We start from the raw sequence: 20,245 nt of genomic DNA, 5'->3' as shown, positions 1-20,245 counted from the left end.
ATCGTCCTGGTTTATTTGCCCTTGCCCAGTAACATAATTGGTGAGAATGAACCGAGTATCGTCAGCTACGAGCCAGGCGTTGTTTTGTCCGTGCAACCAATGATGGGAATATGTTACCCTGCATAGCATGGCCACCTCGTCAGCCCGAGCTCGCTGGAAACGCGATCTCACGTGGACAATCAATCATCCGATTTGCGGAGAGATGGTTCTTGTGTTTATGAGTAACTTGAATTAAGGGAGTCTGTGACTGAGAGACCGAAACACGGTCTATCACAGCGTCTAGGCATTAGGGGTCAACAAAGCGCTAGAAAGCGAAGACCTGGTTCAACTATAGACAAAGAGACTTCTCTGGGTTCTCTTTCAATCTCCAAAATTGTGACTCCTATCCACAGGCAAACCGTGGTTCGAGCTCTATCTGTGCAAACGAGGATCTTGCCGATTATCCGATGTTTATGCACCCTGTGCGGTCAATCGCGACCACAGGAAGCCACAAGGGGTTCAAGATTCGATCACCCTACCATTGGCGGTTATCTAGTGTCTCTGGAGTACCCCGTACAGGATCATGGATGGCCCCTGTTTCTCTTGACCTTGAGGAATCCTGGAGATGACTTGTGCTGTCTAGATAGTGGTACGGATAACGGAAGAGTGCTTTAGTGATTTCCGACGTAGTACCCGAGCTGCGTTACATCCGATCGCGGGTTGACCTTAATCGTAGAGTAAAAGGACCCTCCAACCCGGATGAAATGTTCAATCTGCATGGGTTGTTATGTAGCACGGACATCCAGGGCCAGGATGCTGACCAGAAAGCTATGGGGGTGGAGGTGAATCACTGGCCAGTAAATGACTGCGATGCCAAGCGGGACTGACAGCTCATTCTCCGCGCTGCCGATGGCCAGCTCATGGGTCTTCCCCGCGCGCTTTCCCCTCACTTTCCAGTCAATCTTTGGTCACATACCCACGGCGCTATCTTGTCGATCGATCCGATGGAGGTGCATTCCGGTGACCGGAGCCGTGCTCTCTTCATGGCTGATGCTGGTGTCTAGCTTTAGACTCGTGGAAGAATGGCATGTGTTTTCCCGCCATCCCTTGCGCGATGATGGCCTCCCCGCAATACCTGGTTTTCTTCTAAAAATGTCTGGGGCATTCCCATATAGTGGGACGCGTCTGCTCGCTTACAGCCCAACTCCAACTGATTCACTGACACCTCTGAAAACAATTTCACAGATCGACCCCGACAACCCCCGTCCTGCTGTCTCTTCTCAGCCCGTACTGCCTATCGCATCGCCCATGTGGCCTGGATGCCCCTTCCTGCGACCTTTGCACCATTGGAAGTGAGTGGCATGAGGCCTCCTGTGGCCACGGGTTCTGCCATCAGAGTCGCTCTGCGTGCTAGTTTCCAAGTTCCGCGATGAGTGTCCCGATGTCTCTGCGCTCGGCCTTGGTGCCATGCCGAGAAGTCCCCAGCGCCTATCCAAGGAACTCACGTGCTATGGTCAAGACCGCTTGTGAGTGTCTGTTGAATACTTCGATTTTCATCTGTTGCAGTTGCTGACTCTACCCTATTATAGTGGTGCAATCACGATGCGTTCCCTTCTTAGCCATCCGACGAAGCCACCTTGGTCAGCTGTCATCTTCAAAGGCGTCCCAGACCCCCAGAAGATATGCGACTGCTGTATCTGCGCCACCTGTTCCAGTCGTACCTTTTTCCTCCTTGACCGTGGGCGTGCCTCGTGAGACCTATCCGAACGAGCGTCGTGTTGCCTTGACGCCGCAGAATGTTGCCCTGTTGCTCAAGAAGGGATTTTCGCGGGTCCTGGTTGAACGTGGCGCTGGAGAGGAGGCCCAGATACATGATCGAGTGTACGAGCAAGCAGGGGCAATACTGGTCGACCGGAACTCCATCTGGTCCCAGAGCAACATCATCTTGAAAGTCCGCAGTCCCCAGCAGCAAGGACCCATCGATGAGATTGGAGCACTTCGTCAGGGAAGCACGATTATTTCATTCCTCTATCCGGCACAGAACAGACCACTGGTCGAGCAACTTTCCTCGCGTGGTGTCACAGCTTTTGCCATGGATATGATACCGAGAATATCTCGTGCGCAGACATACGATGCTTTGAGGTGTGTACTATTAGTGTTGGAGGAATCTTGTGCTGATGCATCTGTGATAGTTCTATGGCCAACATTGCTGGGTATAAGGCTGTACTGGAAGCGTCCAATCATTTTGGCCGATTTTTGACAGGTCAAGTTACTGCCGCTGGGTAAGTAAACACTCGTGTATGCTGACATATCGACTAACCATATGCCAATCAGAAAGGTTGTGTTCCCTTCGACAAGATAGATCCCATTACTAAAAAGACCTAGATACCACCTAGCAAAGTTCTTGTCATTGGAGCTGGCGTAGCTGGTCTAAGTGCAATTGCATCGGTAGGCTCTTAGGTACCGTCTCAACACAAAAGTCGTGCTAACGTACAGCATCTAGGCCCGTCGCCTGGGAGCTATTGTTCGAGGATTCGATACCCGCTCTGCTGCCCGCGAACAAGTTCAATCTCTGGGTGCAGAGTTCATCGAGGTGGATATCCAAGAAGAAGGCTCGGGACAGGGTGGATATGCTAAAGAAATGTCGAAAGAGTTCATTGAAGCGGAGATGAAGCTCTTTATGGAACAGTGTCGAGAAGTGGATATCATCATCACCACGGCTCTCATCCCAGGAAGACCGGCGCCTAAGCTCATTACAAAAGAGGTAAGATTTGGCGCACCAATCCACGAATCCCTACTTATGGTCATAGATGGTCACTGCTATGAAGCCCGGATCCGTCATCGTCGACCTTGCGGCAGAAGCGGGCGGCAACTGCGAAGCTACCGTTCCTGGACAATTGACAAAGTTCGAAGACGTTACTGTGATTGGTATGCCTGGGAAGTGTCTCTGAAGATACATGATTGACAGGTTGTAGGATATACCGATCTTCCGTCGCGGCTGCCAACTCAATCCTCCACGCTGTATTCCAACAACATCACCAAGTACCTATTGTCCATGACTCCCCAAGACAAGTCCTTTGGCATAGATTTGTCTGATGAAGTTGTTCGCGGTTCTATCGTTACCCTCAACGGAGAAATAGTCCCGCCTGCACCGCGGCCCGCACCACCACCTGCGCCTAAGCAGGAGGCCACTGCGCCTGCAAAGGAGCAAGCGGGGCTGGCATTGTCACCTTGGCAGAAAGCCACGCGCGATGTTGCGACCACAACTGCTGCCATGGGATCTGTTGTTGCTCTGGGCAAGGCTACAGGACCGGTTTTCATGGGTAACATGCTGACATTTGGGCTGGCCGGCCTAGTCGGCTACCGTGCAGTATGGGGCGTTGCGCCAGCGCTTCACTCTCCCTTGATGAGCGTGACCAATGCTATTTCGGGTGAGTTGGGCGGTTATTTTGCGCTGTTCATAACTAAACGTTCTAGGTATGGTCGGAGTCGGCGGCTTTTTCATCATGGGTGGAGGATACGTGCCTACTACGATTCCCGAAGCGCTGGGGGCTGCCTCGGTGCTGCTGGCATTTATGAACGTTTCCGGGGGCTTTGTGATTACCAAACGCATGCTGGATATGTTCAAGCGTAAGTTTCCCTACATTTTGCGTAGTACTTGCTCACCATATCAGGTCCAACCGACCCGCCTGAATATCCATGGCTTTATGCTATACCGGCCGTCTTGTTTGGCGGAGGCTTTCTCGCCGCTGCCAGCACTGGGATGGCAGGACTAGTACAAGCTGGATATCTTGTCAGTAGTGTGCTTTGCATTGGTAAGTGGTTTCCGGATTCAAATTGCTATTGCTGACTTGCCAGCTTCGATCTCTGGCCTCGCTTCTCAGCACACTGCTAGACGCGGCAATATTCTTGGTATCCTTGGAGTAGGCGCCGGTATCATTGCTTCTCTGGCTGCCGTAGGATTCTCTCCTGAAGTCCTGACTCAATTTGGTGCAGTGGCTGGTGTTGGTTCCCTTGTTGGTATGTGTTCGAGTCTTCCGGATGAGCCCGCACTAATGGGTCACAGGAGCACTAATCGGACGACGGATTACCCCAACTGGACTTCCTCAGACTGTTGCTGCTCTTCATTCCGTGGTTGGGCTGGCGGCCGTGCTTACCAGTATAGGAAGCGTGTTGGTCGATGTTTCTGACATATCGACCTTGCACATGGTGACGGCATATCTGGGTGTTCTAATTGGTAAGATCTGTCCTTCAAGAGATGGACCTTTCTAACAAGAGCAGGCGGTGTTACATTCACCGGGTCTATCGTAGCTTTCCTGAAGCTCGCCGGTCGTGTATCTTCGAGACCTATGATACTTCCTGGTCGACACTTGATCAATTCAACTCTTCTCGGGAGTAATGTCGCTGCAATGGGAGCTTTTCTTACCATGGCACCTGGATCTCCAGCAATCGCAGCGACATGCTTAGGTGCAAACACCTTGCTCAGCTTCCTCAAGGGATATACTACGACTGCCGCTATTGGCGGAGCCGACATGCGTAAGTGGCTGACTGATGAGATGTGCTTTGCTAATCGGTGCAGCTGTGGTGATCACCGTCCTCAATGCATACTCCGGATTTGCTCTGGTTGCAGAAGGCTTTATGCTCAACAACCCTCTTCTCACCAGCGTCGGGTCTCTTATTGGAGTGAGCGGTTCGATCCTGTCGTACATTATGGTAAGTGTCTTCAACATCACCTGGAACATACTGACCGTGTCAGTGTGTTGCTATGAATCGATCCCTGACCAACGTCCTGTTCGGTGGTATTGCGGCTCCTCAACAGGCAAAGAAGATCGAAGGCCAGGTGACCCAGACGACTGTTGACGACACAGTGGAAGCATTATCGAATGCGGAAAGCGTCATTATTGTACGTCTGAGCTTTCAATCAGGAACACCGCTAATACTTGCAGGTGGTTGGCTATGGCATGGCTGTAGCAAAGGCGCAGTATGCTCTGGCCGAGATTGTGCGTATGCTCCGCGCCAAAGGCATCACGGTGCGGTTTGCAATCCATCCCGTTGCGGGTAGAATGCCCGGTCAATGCAATGTCCTTTTGGCAGAGGCATCTGTGCCTTATGATAGTAAGTACGATGCTGGGTGATGAATGCAGCTAACCAGAGCAGTTGTGCTGGAAATGGATGAGATCAACGATGATTTCCCTGATACCGACGTCACTCTTGTTATTGGGGCAAACGACACCGTCAACCCAAGCGCCTTGGAGCCTGATTCTCCGATCTCGGGCATGCCGGTGCTACACGCCTGGAAGAGCAAGGAAGTGGTTGTGATGAAGCGCAGCATGTCCAGCGGATATGGTGAGTTTTCTGACGCAGATCGACGGATGGTGCTGATTAAATAGCCGACGTACCGAACCCGATGTTCTTTATGCCTGGAACGAGGATGTTGTTTGGTGATGCAAAGACATCATGTGATGGTGAGTAATCATACCCTAAGATAAAGACTAGTCTAACTTGTCTTAGCCATCAAAACTGCTTTGGAAGCACGTAAATAGCTGTGTATACCTGCCTGGAACTATATCTATCAATTGGAGGAACTGGTTGGATATTTAGGATGTCTCTAGTTACATTGCAGTTGATAATATCATGGATGCACATGTTCCGATATTCCTCTCGATTCAATATGAAAACTGGCCTAGGTAGTATTTCTTGCCATGTCCCATGTTCCAGCTTCCTTCTATTGGAAAACCTTCTCTGTCTGTAGCGCCCAGATCCGTAAAAAAATCATCGCGATGAATCATGAGCTGGCATAGTTCTGTGCTATGAAACATGCGGGCAAGACCTATGGTAGAATCTTTCATGCTTTAATACATGCAACACATAGCCCGTCACTCAGCTTATAACAGATAAACTCATACCATGTCTGGATTCTCTTAGGCGCAAAGGCCCAGAATGTCTTGACCTCGGCCAATCGCATTGATGGCATGAGCCTTGGTATCTACGACGGCAATATCCGGCACGAGGTTGCCTCTTATCGTGCATGGCGCATATTTTGTCTGTCTTGTGGTGTGGTAGATAGTTTTGAATATGGTTGGTTATTTTTGATATTGTATTGTGAAGGAATGATAGAATACCGCTTTTTATTATGGGTGAATTGGCGGAGGTCATGGAGGTGTGGTGTCCATGCTTGTAGTCAATGAAATATAAGATGCCGGAGAGGATATCAAAAGGATAATTGACAATATTGTAAGGTGGAGGAGAAACCATAGACCGAAGAGCTGTGCATGGAATACTCCTAAATATGATCACCAGAAGCAGGAACAGATATATCATCGTCGTCTTTATCACATATGGCCAGTGATTTCGGGTTCCCAAGCATATACTACATGTATAAGACCCTGTTGGATGTGAAGCCTTGAAGCTTGTTGATTCAGATGGCTACGGATCCTAGCTAAGGGGGCCGAGGGTCAGGTGACTCTCAGTCATCTAACAGGCCCCTTAGGAAGCATCCGCAAGCTTGTTCTCAGAATAATTCAAGTTAATAAACATACCAATTGAGATAACACTTTCAATCATCAACTCCGATTCATATCTCACCTGGAAAAAGGTTATCCTTGTCGTCTGTTCCCTGAGAACTGTGGCAAAGAGCCACTCTCGTAATGCAATGCTTTTGTAGATGACTGTGTCGCTGCGCTTGTAATTAGAATCCGCACGACAGGTTTAAGTTGATTTGGCAAGAACTCTTTTCCCTCAGGTTCTGCCCGGAATAGCAAGCCAGACCTGGCCTTGACCAAGGTGATATTATCTCCTTAGTATCGTTGTGGGTCATCGCTAGATCCCAGACTCTCCCGTGTTTGAAGCCAATGCACTTGCTAGTATCTATTAGTATCCTCTCATTCCAACTCCGATGCTCAAATGCGGTCATATTTCTCCCGCTCCCCAGGGGCATGGTTCAGTGATTTGTGACATCGGACGTATGAAGGGGGACCACTCACGGGGCGGGAGGAGCATCGCTCTCAGTCATGACCTCGTTGGCTCAACGCTCAACTTTAGGACGAGCTCGCAAAGGGCCCAAGGCGAGAGCCGACGCAGATGCGCCTTTGAAAAACGAGGCGGAATGCCATACAGTACGAGAGTAGCATGGAGGCTCGCAAAGGAGGAACGATGAGACATCGTGATGGCCGACGGCAAATCGCCCCAAGTACAGAAACCGTCCGTAATACTTGGACTCTTGTACAGCTATAAGCTGCAGGATGAGTTGACTAGCTCCAATACCTAGCCTTTTCGGGAGTCAGACCATGAGAGAAGGTATGAAGCAGTCCATTCGTTGCACATGTCCAGCCTCCCAATAGACGTACCGTTACCAATTCAAGAGATAATTGCGAAAACCAAGGTCCACTGGCCAAGTGGAGGACAAGCTGGGCAAGATTGACCTCAGATGTCTGTATCCGGCTGCGCACGAACGTAGCGTGCTGCTTGGTCTGCCACTACGCCTTGACTGGATTTGAGTCCAGATGATGGCGGGCCCAAAAAGTGAAGCGCTGGCAGGATACTCGAGCATTGGTCCCCTGTACTATCTCGTGCGTCCATGTATCTTGTCTTCACACTGTGTTTGAAGCCATTGTAATTCCAAAACCGCGATAATTTCCACCTTCCTGCTTGAATGTCCCAGCTTGTCATCAGCATTTCTAGCTCGTATTCTGAATTATCCTGTTTAGCGGCGAGCCCATCAAGTCTCTTCTTCATGTCGTTGTGGTCCATCTGCACGATAGCGTCGGGGTTGTTCCTGCACACTGTTGCCGTTTAGGTAGCAAGCTATCTAACACCGAACCTCTGCGTTTTGCAGTACCAAGTAATCGTTATCAAGATCGATGACGATGAAGAGATTCACCGGCCAATAACCCGATCCTATAGCTGACTGCCTGTTTCTCAGCCCACTAATCCCGGTCATAATCTGTTGCTGTGCTGTTGCAATTGTGACTGGTCCACCATGTAGCTGAACACGCCGAGCAGGCATAATATCCACGAGATATTCCACAGTGCCTTGAATGACATTTTTCGTTGTTTTCAAGGCAAAAGAAAGTCGCACACAGTCTTGAACATGTCTGAACCCTGCCAGGAAATCATCAATATCTCATAAATATCCTATTATTTGAGCATGATTGTTTTGGTACTTGGTAACCATCTTGTATCGGAAAGCGATGTATACTTTTCTTGACCAAGTCGCGAGATGGTGACGCCAATGGGTAGACAACCGTGGCGAATGGAGAATGGCTTGCTTCGAGATAAACCAGAGCTCGTCCCATTCCTCTTTGCAATCGCACTCGGGCTATTAATGTCCCTCGCAATGAGACTGCATTCGAGTATAAGTCTTAAAGCAACGATCCTGTCCAAGGTGTTTAACTTCCCCTTGTATCGAACGCGAGCGATATGCCATGAATGCCATCACTTGGATAGGTTGATAGAATCCACCATACTCTAGACACGAGGCATATTCTCTGTAGTTCATAGTTGACATATCAATCATTTGGGCACTGAATCCAGCTGGATGTATTCCAGAGTACCCTAATATCTGTCCCAACCTAGCCAGAACAGGATGAATTTTCTCCTCGATCAAGATCACTTTCAGGATGCTCGTCAGGAAAGACATAATCTTTGTCCTGACGCTGTCTTTCTTCCTTCTTGTAGGTCAGGTGGTGTTTTTCTTGATCATCGCTGTAGCACTCTTGTGGAAACCAATTGCTGACCGGATGGCCCTCTGGCCCGGGTATGATACATCCCATAAGAGCAGCGTTTCCAAGACTGTGAAAATGGACGAGGCGATACACATGCCCATTGTCTCTGTCAGTGCTGGTAACAGAATAACCCACCAGAGCGAGCTCGCCTTCTTGACGACCGTGACCGCTCCGCCAGGCCTCGATACCGCGATGGGACTGTTTGAGGATATTGTGAGTCTTGAGAATGACTTCTGCGAGCGAATTCAGTTTGGACTGTTCTGTTGCTAGGCTGTAGATTGGGAGGATTAGTCGACAATTTGCGGAAACGATGGACTTTAGGTATTCTTTAAGTATCTGTGAGTGACCAGCGGGCATGTCATGACTATGTTGTTCTTTTTTTCAAGCTGATCGATGGTAGTTGGGCTTGGGTATTGTGGATATGGATATAGGTCCAGAGCAAGTATGTATCTCACGATGTACGGACACAGACTAGAAGCAGAGAGAAAATTTGAAATTCAGAAGCAATCTGATAGACAATCAGATGCAACTGGAAGTAAGAAGAAAGCCCATACAGAATATCAAAGATAGACTCGTTGAAACCACATGATGCAGTCAACCACACCCAGTGTAGACCTAAATCAGCATAGAGAAAGAAGAAGCAGAACACCTTATAAACTACCCATCCTACACCATTCATCCCAATCCTTCACCATCACCACCACCACATCAAGCACATTAACCCAACCCACCCACCCCTCCCAAAGCAATTCATTCAAAAGATTCACCCACAACAAATGTCCATGAATACGAGTCAGTCACCATTTCCCGATTAAAACCACGGAAATCAACAATCCCGAACCTGACTCATGCCACCCGTTCCAACTCCATCCTTCCCAGCGAAACGAAATGAAACAAGGCGCCTCCGATCGAGAATCGGTACCGAATGTCACGACCATCACTTCCACCGAACCGAACCAGAATCACAGAACAGAACCACAGTTCGTACCACCGATTCCATCCCTCGGATCGTGGGAACCGGGCATCGGAAATCGCATGGACTAGTGCACAGATGCATCAACACAACACAACATGTATCTACCTAAGCGATCATGAACACCGTGACAGAACAAAAGTCCGTGTCTGCCGTCTCCACCTACCCATCTCCCATCTCCCATCTCCCGTCCATCTACCTAGTATCTATCTACCCGAACCCTGACCCGACCCCATCAATATGCAATTCATCTATCTACCCGCACTCAATATATCATATATTAACCCCTAGATACCACTACTATATATATAGTATATACTAAATGACCCTTAATATCCATGCATCCATCCATCCCCACGATAAAAAGGGGTTCAACTCAATCCAAGCCATAGAACATTGCCTAGATGCCATTATCCCTAATTCCGTCCCCGTCCCCGTCCCGATGAAGTCCTATTCGGTACTCAAACGGTATCTACGTATTGGGAATTAGGATGGGTAGATCCAACCGAGATGAAGTGAAGTGAATCACGGGAACCGAGTCAGATCCTACCTATCCCAACCATATCTAACCGGGTTGGGTAATTGCGGTTGAGTGCGTGGGTGGAGACAGCAAGGGAAGTGCCGTGATTGATTTGGTGATTTTCTGGGGGTTGAGTGCCGGGAGAAGGATTTTCAAAGGTTCGAAGGGTGGTGCTTGTGAATCTTGTTAAGCTTAGGTGGTGGATATATGATCACTGTTCTACATATGTAGTCATATGTTCAATCGTCATTGGGCCTGCCCTGAGGCCATAGCTATGGTACAAACATCCAACAATGTAAAGAGAAGCATCCAGTGCATACTGTAGTCGATCAAGCAGCCGCTCCATCGCTAACCAACGCCAAGCAACCATTCCCAAACAGGTGATTAAAGAGATGAATATGAAACACTAGTTCCCCCCCGGCACACAGATTCACAGATTAAGCATTACTTTTGAATGGTGGACTTCCTCCGACCTCGTAACATGAACCCCATGAAACTCTTGGGCGCGCTGGTCGGGAGCGGCTCGGGAGCCTCGAGCTTGGGGGGTTTGCTGCGTCGAAAACTCTTCTTCCGCCGCGCCGCCTTGGCATCCGGCTCTGCCCCCTCCCGTGGGTCCATGCTGTACACGCTCTCCACTTCCGACCGCAGGCTGCTGGCCGAGTACACGCTGGGTGCCGTCGCGCTCTTCATCATCATCGAGTGTCGTATCGGCGGCCGCTGGCTGAGGTTGCCCGGAACGCTCGAGATGCTGTAGTTGGATCCCGATCGGTGTCGGTTGAACGTCGGCGATGAATAATACGGCGCCGGGCTGGAGGTGCGGGAAGGTAGGCTCAGGTCGGAGCTGGCGATCGAGTAGGACAGGGAGCTCGATCGCGCGTGGAATTCGTCGCTGGGATAACCCGGTGTGCGTCTGGTGCTCGGGAACAGTGTGTAACCGCCACCGACATTTTGCATGGACGGCGGACGGCGGAGTGGGCCCGCTTGGGGGCCGCGGTTCGATGCGCTGTCGGCGGAAGTCTGTGGTCGGTTCCAAGTCATGGCCCGCGAGCGCGAGGACATCGGCGGGGATGTTTCAGGCACGTCCGCCAGCGCCCGGGGGGTGGTAAAGGGGTCCGTCTCGGCCCGTCGGGGCGTTGATTTCGCGTATTTGCTGTGCAACTGCAGACTGCCGCGCTTCATGTGCAAATGGTCGGGTCGTTTGTCGCTCAACAAGGGTTGTGACTTGGTGCCTTGGTCCAAGGAGTAGAGTCCACGGCCGGGGGGGAAGCGGTCGGGGACACCCGCCGAGACTGCCGACATGGGTTCCGGTTCCTCGACCACTGGGCTGTCCGTGACGGGGCTGATTAGAATGAGATTAGGTTTGGCGCTGGGTTCCACGAAGGTGATCTGCTCGGCGACGAGCACGTCCGTCTCGTCATCCGAGTCGGCCAGGGCGGGCGACGGAGATCGTGGCGACGCGGGTGGCTGATAGACCGTGGGCTGTAGGAAGATCGGAGATTGCAAGGGGGAGGTCGACGTAGGGGAGGGCAGTTCGATGATCACATCATCATCATCATCGTCGAAGATGTACGAATCGGGGACGAATGTTGTGCCACTGCTTCGCTTCACGGTGTCTATCGACACCGGTCGACTTGGTTTGCCGGAGGGGTAGGCAGGTAGAAGGCGGGCAAACGGTTTGTCCACCGGCGATTCTGGGGAATTCACAGTGGAAAGTTCATCGCTCGTATCGGAGTCGAAGGGACCGGCAGTCTTGACGGGCGAAAAGGCATGGTCGTGAGCACCCAATTCCGATTCTGATGTCTCCTCCTCTTCGGATTCGTATCGCCGGGGCAGCAATTGTTCATTCAGATAATCCAGATCGAGGGGGGCTGTAGTAGGATACATGTTTCCGACAAAAAGAAAAGTAAAGGAAAAAAGGGCGACGACAGTAGTCAACCCAGCACGCCCAGGGTTAGAAAGAAAGATTATATGGTCGGGAAATAGGAGGGCAACAAAGTCATGAAGGGTGGTCACGACAGCAGCAACGAGGGGAGAAAAGGAACGTGAGATGACGAGCGAGATGTAGAAAAATCCGCCAGGGGAAGGCCACCACCGCCGACAGGAGGTCCAGGATATCAAATATACCGGGCAGGGACCGGCCAGGGTATCTTAAGCACACGGGATGGCATGCTCGAAACGAGTGGAGCCGACCCTGGGGGTTTGTCTTGAACGAAGCCACTGAATGCCATCGATCACACAACCTCCGGAGTGGACGGACCATGATCCACCCCGAAAGAGGAGAAGAGGAGATTTGGATTGCAGGAAAAGCAACGCTGCATGACACGTGCGCCACCAGCCAGCGCGACGCTGCTGGAAACTGGAGTGTCCCTGAGAATCCAGGACCACCGCGGCAGGCCAACGGGAATGAGGGTAGCGCTTACGTCGTCCCTATCCTTGCCGGACTCTCCTGCAGCAGCCCCAGTGGTCCGCTGCCTCAGGACTGGCTCAGGGACGCGGGCGAACCCTTGCATGCGCGGTTCCTGACTAAAACCTGGCTAGGAGAAGCAATGATAGCCGGTCAGGTGTTGGATGAAGATTCGGATTGTCTACCGGAGAGGGGAAGTCCAACGCCACCGGATTGATATTGGCTGGGGGATGGACGAATGAGACCTGTTCGACGGGCGCAGTCGGGATGGAGGTCAGTGCTTTGGGCTGCAGTCGAGGAAAGCCAGAAATCAGAGTTGATGGAGGGGGGAAAAGAGGGAGAGCAAGAATGGGCGTGGCGTGCAGATGGCGGCCACATCTAGATTACAGCCCCGTCACGGCCAATCACGGGATGCAGCAATGCCAAGAGAGGTTGGGGCCATGTGGGCGGATTCTTCATCGATTGATCATTTTGATGGTGCCTCAATCATGGATCCTAGCACCTAGGAACTAGGAGTACTCCGTAGTGAGGTTAGCAAAAAGCTGGGTCGAGCGTTGCGGATCCACGCCGGAGCAGCACTAGTCCTAAGGGATGCCATTGCTAATTATTGAGATGTCCAAGCTATACTTGGACCAAGGAAATGACACGGCGCATTGATCTTATCATTACCACTAGAGGACCACTGCCATCATCAAGTACTACAGACAGTTGCTCTGTACTGCTTACACAGTAGATGCTCAACCTGATACACTTATCCCTGGTTCTCTCAGGAACCGTTCCCAACTCTGACCTCCAAGCAACGCCGCTGCTCCAGCCCAGTGGAGCATGTCTAATTCAAACACGCCAAACCCCAGCAAGCGAACTATCTTCCCGTCTGGAGTTCGTCGGATTTTCTTTCTTTTCCTTCCTTTTTCTCAAATTTTCTTGGGGTGGTTCCCGCCCCCTTTCTTGCTCGCCCACTTTTTGAGGTGGCAATGACCCGACCGGCGAATGGGAGATTTTCATCCCCTCCCCGCTGCACTGCAGCACTGCAATAGCCGCAACCTCCCTGCCAGCAACGTACAGAATAGTGCAAGGGATCTGCGGGTGAGGTCATGGCTGTGATTATACTAATATCATCATGCAAGTGTAGTTAAAGTTAGCATACAGCGTACTGTGTAGAACACTCTGTAAATTAATAAGGACAGAGTACTCCCATACGTATATACAGATAGTTGTGTTGGAATCAGCGTCATCGGTAGATTACCCATCCCAAAATAGCCATGATTGTCGGATCAACGACCGTGTCGAGTGATAGTCGCTAGGTCAACTCCGACTCCCGAGGCCGTCTGGGTGGACCTAACGCCCAAAGGATCACAGCATAAGCAACGGCCGAACCTACTCCGTAGTATGGGAGAACTCCGGACTTATGCAGGAACGCAGCCAACGGTGGTCGCAGTGTGAAACAGCCGAGCGGGATGCTTATCGGATGGGTTTCCGGGATCCTTAGGAATACGCAGTACACGTAGTGAAGTTATAGTAGAATCAAGTTGAAACTATGCCACGACGCAGTGCATTGCAGTAGACAGATGGACGGGCATAGGCGGAGCTGGGATCCCACGGAGTCCCTGATCATTCCATGAGGTGCGTGCGGAGGTCTCCGGAGTATATTTTTAGCTCGATCCTCCCTTACTTCTTTGTCGTCCACCTCAATAATTACTGCTCCAGCCAACAAATGCCATTGTTGGTGCGCTGACCAGATCATCATCGCATCGTCATCAACTTAACCTTCTGGTTCCAACCCCATGATCCCTCCAATTGATGTCAGTGCACATCATACGTATCATCTCTATGACCAACCTCCCATCGATCCTGTCAGACGCACTGACTCTGGATGAGCATCGGTACTACGACCCTAGATGACCAGACCAGTTCATTGGTCTGGCTCCAACTCAACGCTGCAACTAAGAAAGAGGACGAGGAAACCGGTTTCAACCATCGCCGCGACGAAGAACCCTCCAAGCAACAGCAACTAGCACAACGCTCCCGTAGCGCGCGCGACCTTCAATACCGGCCTAGGTACGATCATGAAACCCACCATTCAGCCATCACTCCCAACCAACCCAAACCAAATCCAAGAATAAGATATATATCCAATATATTTACCAGTGTGCAACGCGGGCACCGATAGAGTACTTAAAAGGATTTCCCAAGCGGTGTGGTGCGGTAGGTAGGTCCATTAGCGCTGTCCTGGCGGTTTCAGATCCGCTATATATGGATTCTACTAACGGAGGTGAAACCGGATAATTGTGCCTATAATATTTACGCTACAGGATTTAGGTTCGGAGGTGTGACATGACAGTTGGAGTGACAGAATGTGGAGGGAGAGGAGAAATGATTATTTGCCTTGGTTTGGGATGTGATGTGTCTGTTTTGCTGGCTAGATGGATGTGCTAGTTTAGGGGAGATGGGAAGTGACGGAGGAGTTGCCTAGATTGGAGAGAGTATTACTTGGGTACGGAGTACCATCATGCGATTCCCTCTCTGTCTCTTGTGTCCCTCCACAAAGTACCTACCTTCCACCTCCCTCACCCCCCGAGAGTGTACCCAAGTGAAGAATTTCATACTATACCACACCATATTATAACCCCCTCCCTACCTACTATGCTACTAGCTATACCCACCATCCGAGTGGATCTAACGGCGCCCCTCTCATCCCAATACTTACGAAGTACATAGTACATTTTTAGAACCATCCCCGTCTTATTCCACTCACTAAAACTACCCACCCCGAGACTATCGATTCTTAATCCCTGTTTACCTACCATAGGCTAGATACTTAGTCTAGATACCGCTAGGCCGTCCGTTACTTGACTGGACTAGACTGGACTGACCGTTACCGTTACGAATTGATGCATGGCCGTTGGTAGTTACCTACTACCACGTACTTATGTGGACTGTGTAGTGTAGTGTAGTGTAGTGTATAGTACGGAGTTAAAACACCGGTGGAGTTCGCGGGAAGGACATGACAGTGACAGTGACAGGTGGGGATTGACACCCTGCTTACCTTAGTATTCTCCCTCGGGACTCCATAGGCTTACTTATCAGTGGGTATATAGTGGAGTCCCAAGCGTGAAGAATGGCATGTTATGTCTTTCACAACTGTATTTCCTCGGAAGAAAAAAATGAATTATGATCAAGGAGTGGAGTGTAGGGAGGGGGAAGGAAAGGGGGGACTGGAGCTGGACTTGGCACATTCTACACGCTAGCTCATCATTCTTCTGGGTCGGAAGTCGGAACTCGTGTCGCTTACCATTACGATTACAATTACATAGTACAGTTAGGATAAGGAAGATAGGGCTTGGTATGGAAGGGGTGCTTCCATTCCGTGGCTGGTCGGATTCAGACTTAGATTTAGATTGCCTTTGGTGGTGGCGATGGGGACATTCCGGAGTTGTGGAGGGGATGGAAAGAATGGAGGTGTTAGATCGTGGGGTTTTGTTTTTTACTACTATGGTAGTGGTACAAATCTTTATCTTTGGTTTTTAATCTATTTTAATTTCTATGTTGGGGTGGTGGTGGTGGTGGTGGTGGTGGTGGTGGTGAGGTCAGGTCGGATATGACGCTCTTCTCTACAGGGTAGATAGATTGAGCATATACCTGGACTTATGAGTGTTCTAGTGAGTGTAACTTTATAATGAATTTGGAGTTTAACAAGAATCCTCGTTATTGTTTCCCTCAACTATCCATCTGGTCTCATGCTCGACTCTATACATCACAAACAAACCACAGAGGGATAGCCCAAGTGACAACACTCTCGTCTACCAAGATATCACTGAGAAAGCAGCAGAGGCACTACAGCGAAGACCGTCACCCTCTACTCTATTTTTCACGTAATCTGCATGAGTTCATAGTGTCCTGTTCATCCAGATGTAGAATACATCTCCAGTGAAACTCGAGGAAGACAATAACACTAGAGCAAGCTGTGCATGGCGATGTCAATCATCTAGAAGGCTATGATAGACTCATAGGATGGATTAGGCTGTGTGCTAGAGGGTGCTGCTTTGGTGGGATTCTGCGGTACTGTGAATGTTTCATTGCATTACTGGTAATCAGTGATGTGTAGACTGCTGTTTGTTGCTCGTCTGTAGATTCAGAAAACTATAGGGTTTACTTTGAGCGATAGCTGCACCTGACTTTGATATCTTGTACTTACAATGTTAGCAGCCACTGGTGTTCGAGACTCGTGCCTGGGAGGGTGGACTTCTAATGCTTTTATTCGAATGAGACGTGACATCAGGCTGGTATTCACGAAAAGAAGTTTGTAGAAGCAAAGCGATTACTACTGGAGTCTACTCTGAAAGGAATGGGCGGATGTGATCTCATTCATTAAGCCGTACAAGTGGTCATAAGATCAGACATTCCACTTTCCAGCACCTCTCTGGACCTCTGCATTCGCATCACAGGATAGGGAAACCTTTCGGATAAAAACCTATCCCGAGGCCATTGCGCTTTCATCCTCCATCGTCCAGAAATCTGACTCGTCGGGGTATTCTAACCGGGACAATCCCGGGCGGGACATCGGGGGTCCGCTCCCCTGTCGTGAGGTGGCCGTTTACAGACCAAGGTCTTCCTTTGGGGTTGTTAGTGGGGGTTGAGTGATGCTTAGGATGGATACTCACGAGCTAGATTGAAATTCGCGTCAGGTGTGTTTAACTCAGACTGAAGCTAGGTTATGGGTACTCACAAGCTAGGAAAGTTAGCATCATCTGAATTAAGGGCTTGGATTGGTACTTACGGCCTGTGGGTGTTGTTTAGCTGGCTGCAAGATCAGTGAACATATAATGCTTCAGGTATCACTCACATCCTGATTGGTTAGTAACAGTCTCGTCTTAGGGGAAAGGGAGTACTCACGACCTAAGTTCGTAGACGAATTAGAACTGATTAGTAGCCATTGGAAGGCTCATCCAAAGGATGATCGCCCAATGCCAGATATCGGGTTTTTTTTCCCAGGGAATAAATAACTCACAGTCTGGATGTCATGTTAGCCTTGCTTCACAGGGGTCAGGAGATAACTTACGTTCTGAAGATAGTTGTTAGAGAAAGAAGCTGACATAGTAGTAGATCACTTTTTAATGGGCGGTTTACTCACCAACTAGCGCACGTTAGCAGATAATACAGCAAACTCAGATGAATTACTTACCACCTATAACAATTACCAAGTCATCAGCATCAGCTGAACTTTCCGGTAGATTAGTGGGGTCACTTACAACCTGTGATATTGTTAGCAACTCACTATATCAGGGGAAGGAAATACTCACTCCCTAGTTCGTTCAGTCAGACATTCCTATGTAAGCACATCGCTAGTTCAGGATAAGATACTCACAATCTGCAAAGTCAGTATCATGTAACTATAGGGTATAGCAGTCACTTACCAATCCAGTGCTCTCCTTTAATGGACCTATATTAGCAGAGTTCAACCTTGCAGATCTAAGCACTCACAGGCTATATTTTGTTAGCATTCAATAGTAAAAGAAACAGGCAGCACTCACAGGGTAGTAGGATCTCTTGGTGGACTCGCCGCACTGGAAGGTCTGAACATCCTTGGCCGAGTTGATCGCGTTCTGGGCAGCCTGGACCTTGGCAGAGCTGGAATCAGTGGCCTTGTCCAGACGAGCCTGGTAGGCAGCAATGTCCTCGCTGATCTGGCTGCAGCTCAAGGAGCCGGACGAGGCGGGGATGGCCAGGGCCGAGGAGGCAAAGAGGGAGAGGACAGAAACGGAGATGACAGAGAAACGCATGGCGACGGTTATAGAGGTATTAGTTATTAAAACTAGAGTTAAACGGGCAGATAGGGGATTGGAGAGATAATGCGATTGTGTTGTTGATGGGATGCAGACAGAACGGCGGGAAACGAGGGCCCTTTTTATGTCTTCCCACAGGCCATCACATCATCATCTAGAGAGCTGCCGTCCAGCACCTTTCAGCCGAACATGAAGATCATCGGCGGGGCAAGGTCAATGCTCTCATGTTCCCACGTTCATCCCCAATAGCAGAGGCGCTAAAGTGATGGATCCCTGTCCTAGTGAACTTATTGCCGGGATCGCGATGATGCTCTGTCTGGCCAGCCTGTCGGATCCATGAAAAAGGGTTAGCATTTAGACAGCTAGAGGCCGGTCTAGCAGGGCTTAGAGAGTATACTTCGGTCATTGGCATTCTAGTGAGCCCCTCTCATGGGCTCGGCGTATAGATAGTCCAGCTCGTAGCGGGACCACGCGCTCATCGGCCAGTGAGGAGATATGAGCCAGCTGCCAGAGCATACTTGGCTTTCAGCTGAACTTCTAGCGATCGACGGATCCAGCCGACAGCAGGATCGAAAGATGAACAGGCACAACGAGCAGCAGCATGCAGCGCCAAGGAGGCAACATAAGCTTCAGCCAATCCAGCCACTGCCGGATCTCTCGGGCTTGACTTGACTATAGGTTTTCTCCTGTCAGCCCGATCCAAAAGCATGGTTAACGGACAAGCGGTGATTATCGACCTACCGCTGGGGAGAAATCCTACGATCGATGAGGGCCTTGCGTGTCAAAAGACTCAATTGCACCGCTTATCGTCAGGCAGCCGCGTGGGACAGGAGACAGACGGTGGAGCAAGCAGATCGGAGCATCGATGGAAAGCATGTAGATCTCGGCTCGGAGTAACTCGAGGGTCGATCGTGACACTTCACCACCAACTTCGATTTGTTTACCAACGCCAAGTGGCCCGGTAGTCGCCTAGCATCCGGCTGTCCTGATAAGCGAGCATGGGCTGTCCATCCATTTTTCGAGTCTCAAAAATGTGATCTGGTTGACCGCCGGACTCGCAGGGCCTGAGCACCGATAGGCAAATGTCACGGCGGCCAGCTGACCCGCAATTGAACAACTAGTATAAATATTCGCGATAGTTCCTACGCGGACTTGCTCGCTTTGTCAGGTCGTTGGTCTCCTTGCTTGTCTGGTCAGCCCCTGGGGTCGAGATGCCGGTCGACGGCCATCCTCAACCCGCTACTTTACATGTCCACACCGTCTATCTTCCCTTCACCTATCTCCTGGCTCAATTTATCTTTCGCGTGACTTCCGGACGGGCTGCGGAGCATAAATAGCACATTCGATAGAATTAACATGAAGATAAACAAGGTCGGAAAGCGATCAATTATGTACAGGTAAAGATCAATTAGACAACACATAACCATGATTACATTTACGTTGACCTTCCCGTCTATTATACTTCACCAGGAAAGGTACCGCACGTCGAAAGGTCCGCATCCGGCAGAAGTAAAAACATCTAGAATACAGCCTGGAAACGGCCAGTGCAGTTGCTTGCCTGACCCATCCCCAGGGAGAACTTCACCCACACCCACACACTCGCTGGGATAGCTTTGCGCCCTCCCTGCCAAGCGGCGGCGCCACATGCATAAGCTGGTCGCGAAGCAAGGCGACCAGGGTCGTCAAGGTCATTCATTAAATAGTTATAAAGTTTTTTGGTGTCGGTGTAAAACGTCGAGGTCAGAATCCAAAGGCATTGTCTCGTCGGGCTCCATCACTGGTCCGCGGATTCACCAGAGACAGTAAGGCGGGCATCTGATAGAGGTCGAGATATGGAGGTCAAGAACAGTATCCGGAACGGCG

At 50.2% G+C, this 20,245-nt stretch overlaps 5 protein-coding genes across 5 annotated transcripts; 2 read left to right on the top strand and 3 right to left on the bottom strand.

Moving 5' to 3' along the window:
• Window positions 1-763: 763 nt before the first annotated feature.
• Window positions 764-1,537, top strand: BO80DRAFT_163654 (uncharacterized protein). Its single transcript, XM_025713879.1, has one exon. It carries the CDS (start codon window positions 841-843, stop codon window positions 1,333-1,335), a length of 495 nt encoding a protein of 164 aa, XP_025572533.1. The 5' UTR covers window positions 764-840; the 3' UTR covers window positions 1,336-1,537.
• BO80DRAFT_480228 (putative nicotinamide nucleotide transhydrogenase) lies at window positions 1,409-5,624 on the top strand (the record flags this gene model as incomplete). Its single annotated transcript, XM_025723328.1, has 19 exons — window positions 1,409-1,505; window positions 1,569-2,121; window positions 2,172-2,261; window positions 2,314-2,317; window positions 2,365-2,427; window positions 2,483-2,743; window positions 2,790-2,900; window positions 2,948-3,410; window positions 3,457-3,609; window positions 3,654-3,794; window positions 3,838-3,999; window positions 4,049-4,216; window positions 4,258-4,515; window positions 4,559-4,692; window positions 4,736-4,882; window positions 4,926-5,094; window positions 5,137-5,325; window positions 5,370-5,444; window positions 5,491-5,624. The coding sequence occupies 19 exons, from the start codon at window positions 1,409-1,411 to the stop codon at window positions 5,520-5,522; spliced, it is 3,270 nt and encodes a 1,089-aa protein (XP_025572532.1). The 3' UTR covers window positions 5,523-5,624.
• Window positions 5,625-7,401: 1,777 nt separating this feature from the next.
• On the bottom strand, window positions 7,402-9,059 carry BO80DRAFT_437073 (uncharacterized protein; the record flags this gene model as incomplete). Its single annotated transcript, XM_025720988.1, has 5 exons — window positions 7,402-7,760; window positions 7,792-8,079; window positions 8,142-8,320; window positions 8,445-8,511; window positions 8,591-9,059. 5 exons carry the CDS (start codon window positions 9,057-9,059, stop codon window positions 7,402-7,404), a joined length of 1,362 nt encoding a protein of 453 aa, XP_025572531.1.
• Window positions 9,060-10,393: 1,334 nt separating this feature from the next.
• On the bottom strand, window positions 10,394-12,266 carry BO80DRAFT_163565 (uncharacterized protein). The gene has a single exon (XM_025713878.1). The coding sequence runs from the start codon at window positions 12,077-12,079 to the stop codon at window positions 10,640-10,642; it is 1,440 nt and encodes a 479-aa protein (XP_025572530.1). The 5' UTR covers window positions 12,080-12,266; the 3' UTR covers window positions 10,394-10,639.
• A 4,669-nt stretch (window positions 12,267-16,935) lies between these two features.
• Window positions 16,936-18,563, bottom strand: BO80DRAFT_427497 (uncharacterized protein). Its single transcript, XM_025720024.1, is given in 4 exon segments — window positions 16,936-17,211; window positions 18,014-18,028; window positions 18,118-18,120; window positions 18,131-18,563. 4 exon segments carry the CDS (start codon window positions 18,377-18,379, stop codon window positions 17,194-17,196), a joined length of 285 nt encoding a protein of 94 aa, XP_025572529.1. The 5' UTR covers window positions 18,380-18,563; the 3' UTR covers window positions 16,936-17,193.
• Window positions 18,564-20,245: the final 1,682 nt, after the last annotated feature.

Source organism: Aspergillus ibericus, assembly GCF_003184845.1.
Source record: "Aspergillus ibericus CBS 121593 unplaced genomic scaffold BO80scaffold_37, whole genome shotgun sequence".
NCBI lineage: Eukaryota > Fungi > Ascomycota > Eurotiomycetes > Eurotiales > Aspergillaceae > Aspergillus > Aspergillus ibericus.
The sequence above is the reverse complement of the archived record's forward strand: the minus strand, read 5'-3'. Positions and strand labels throughout refer to the sequence as shown.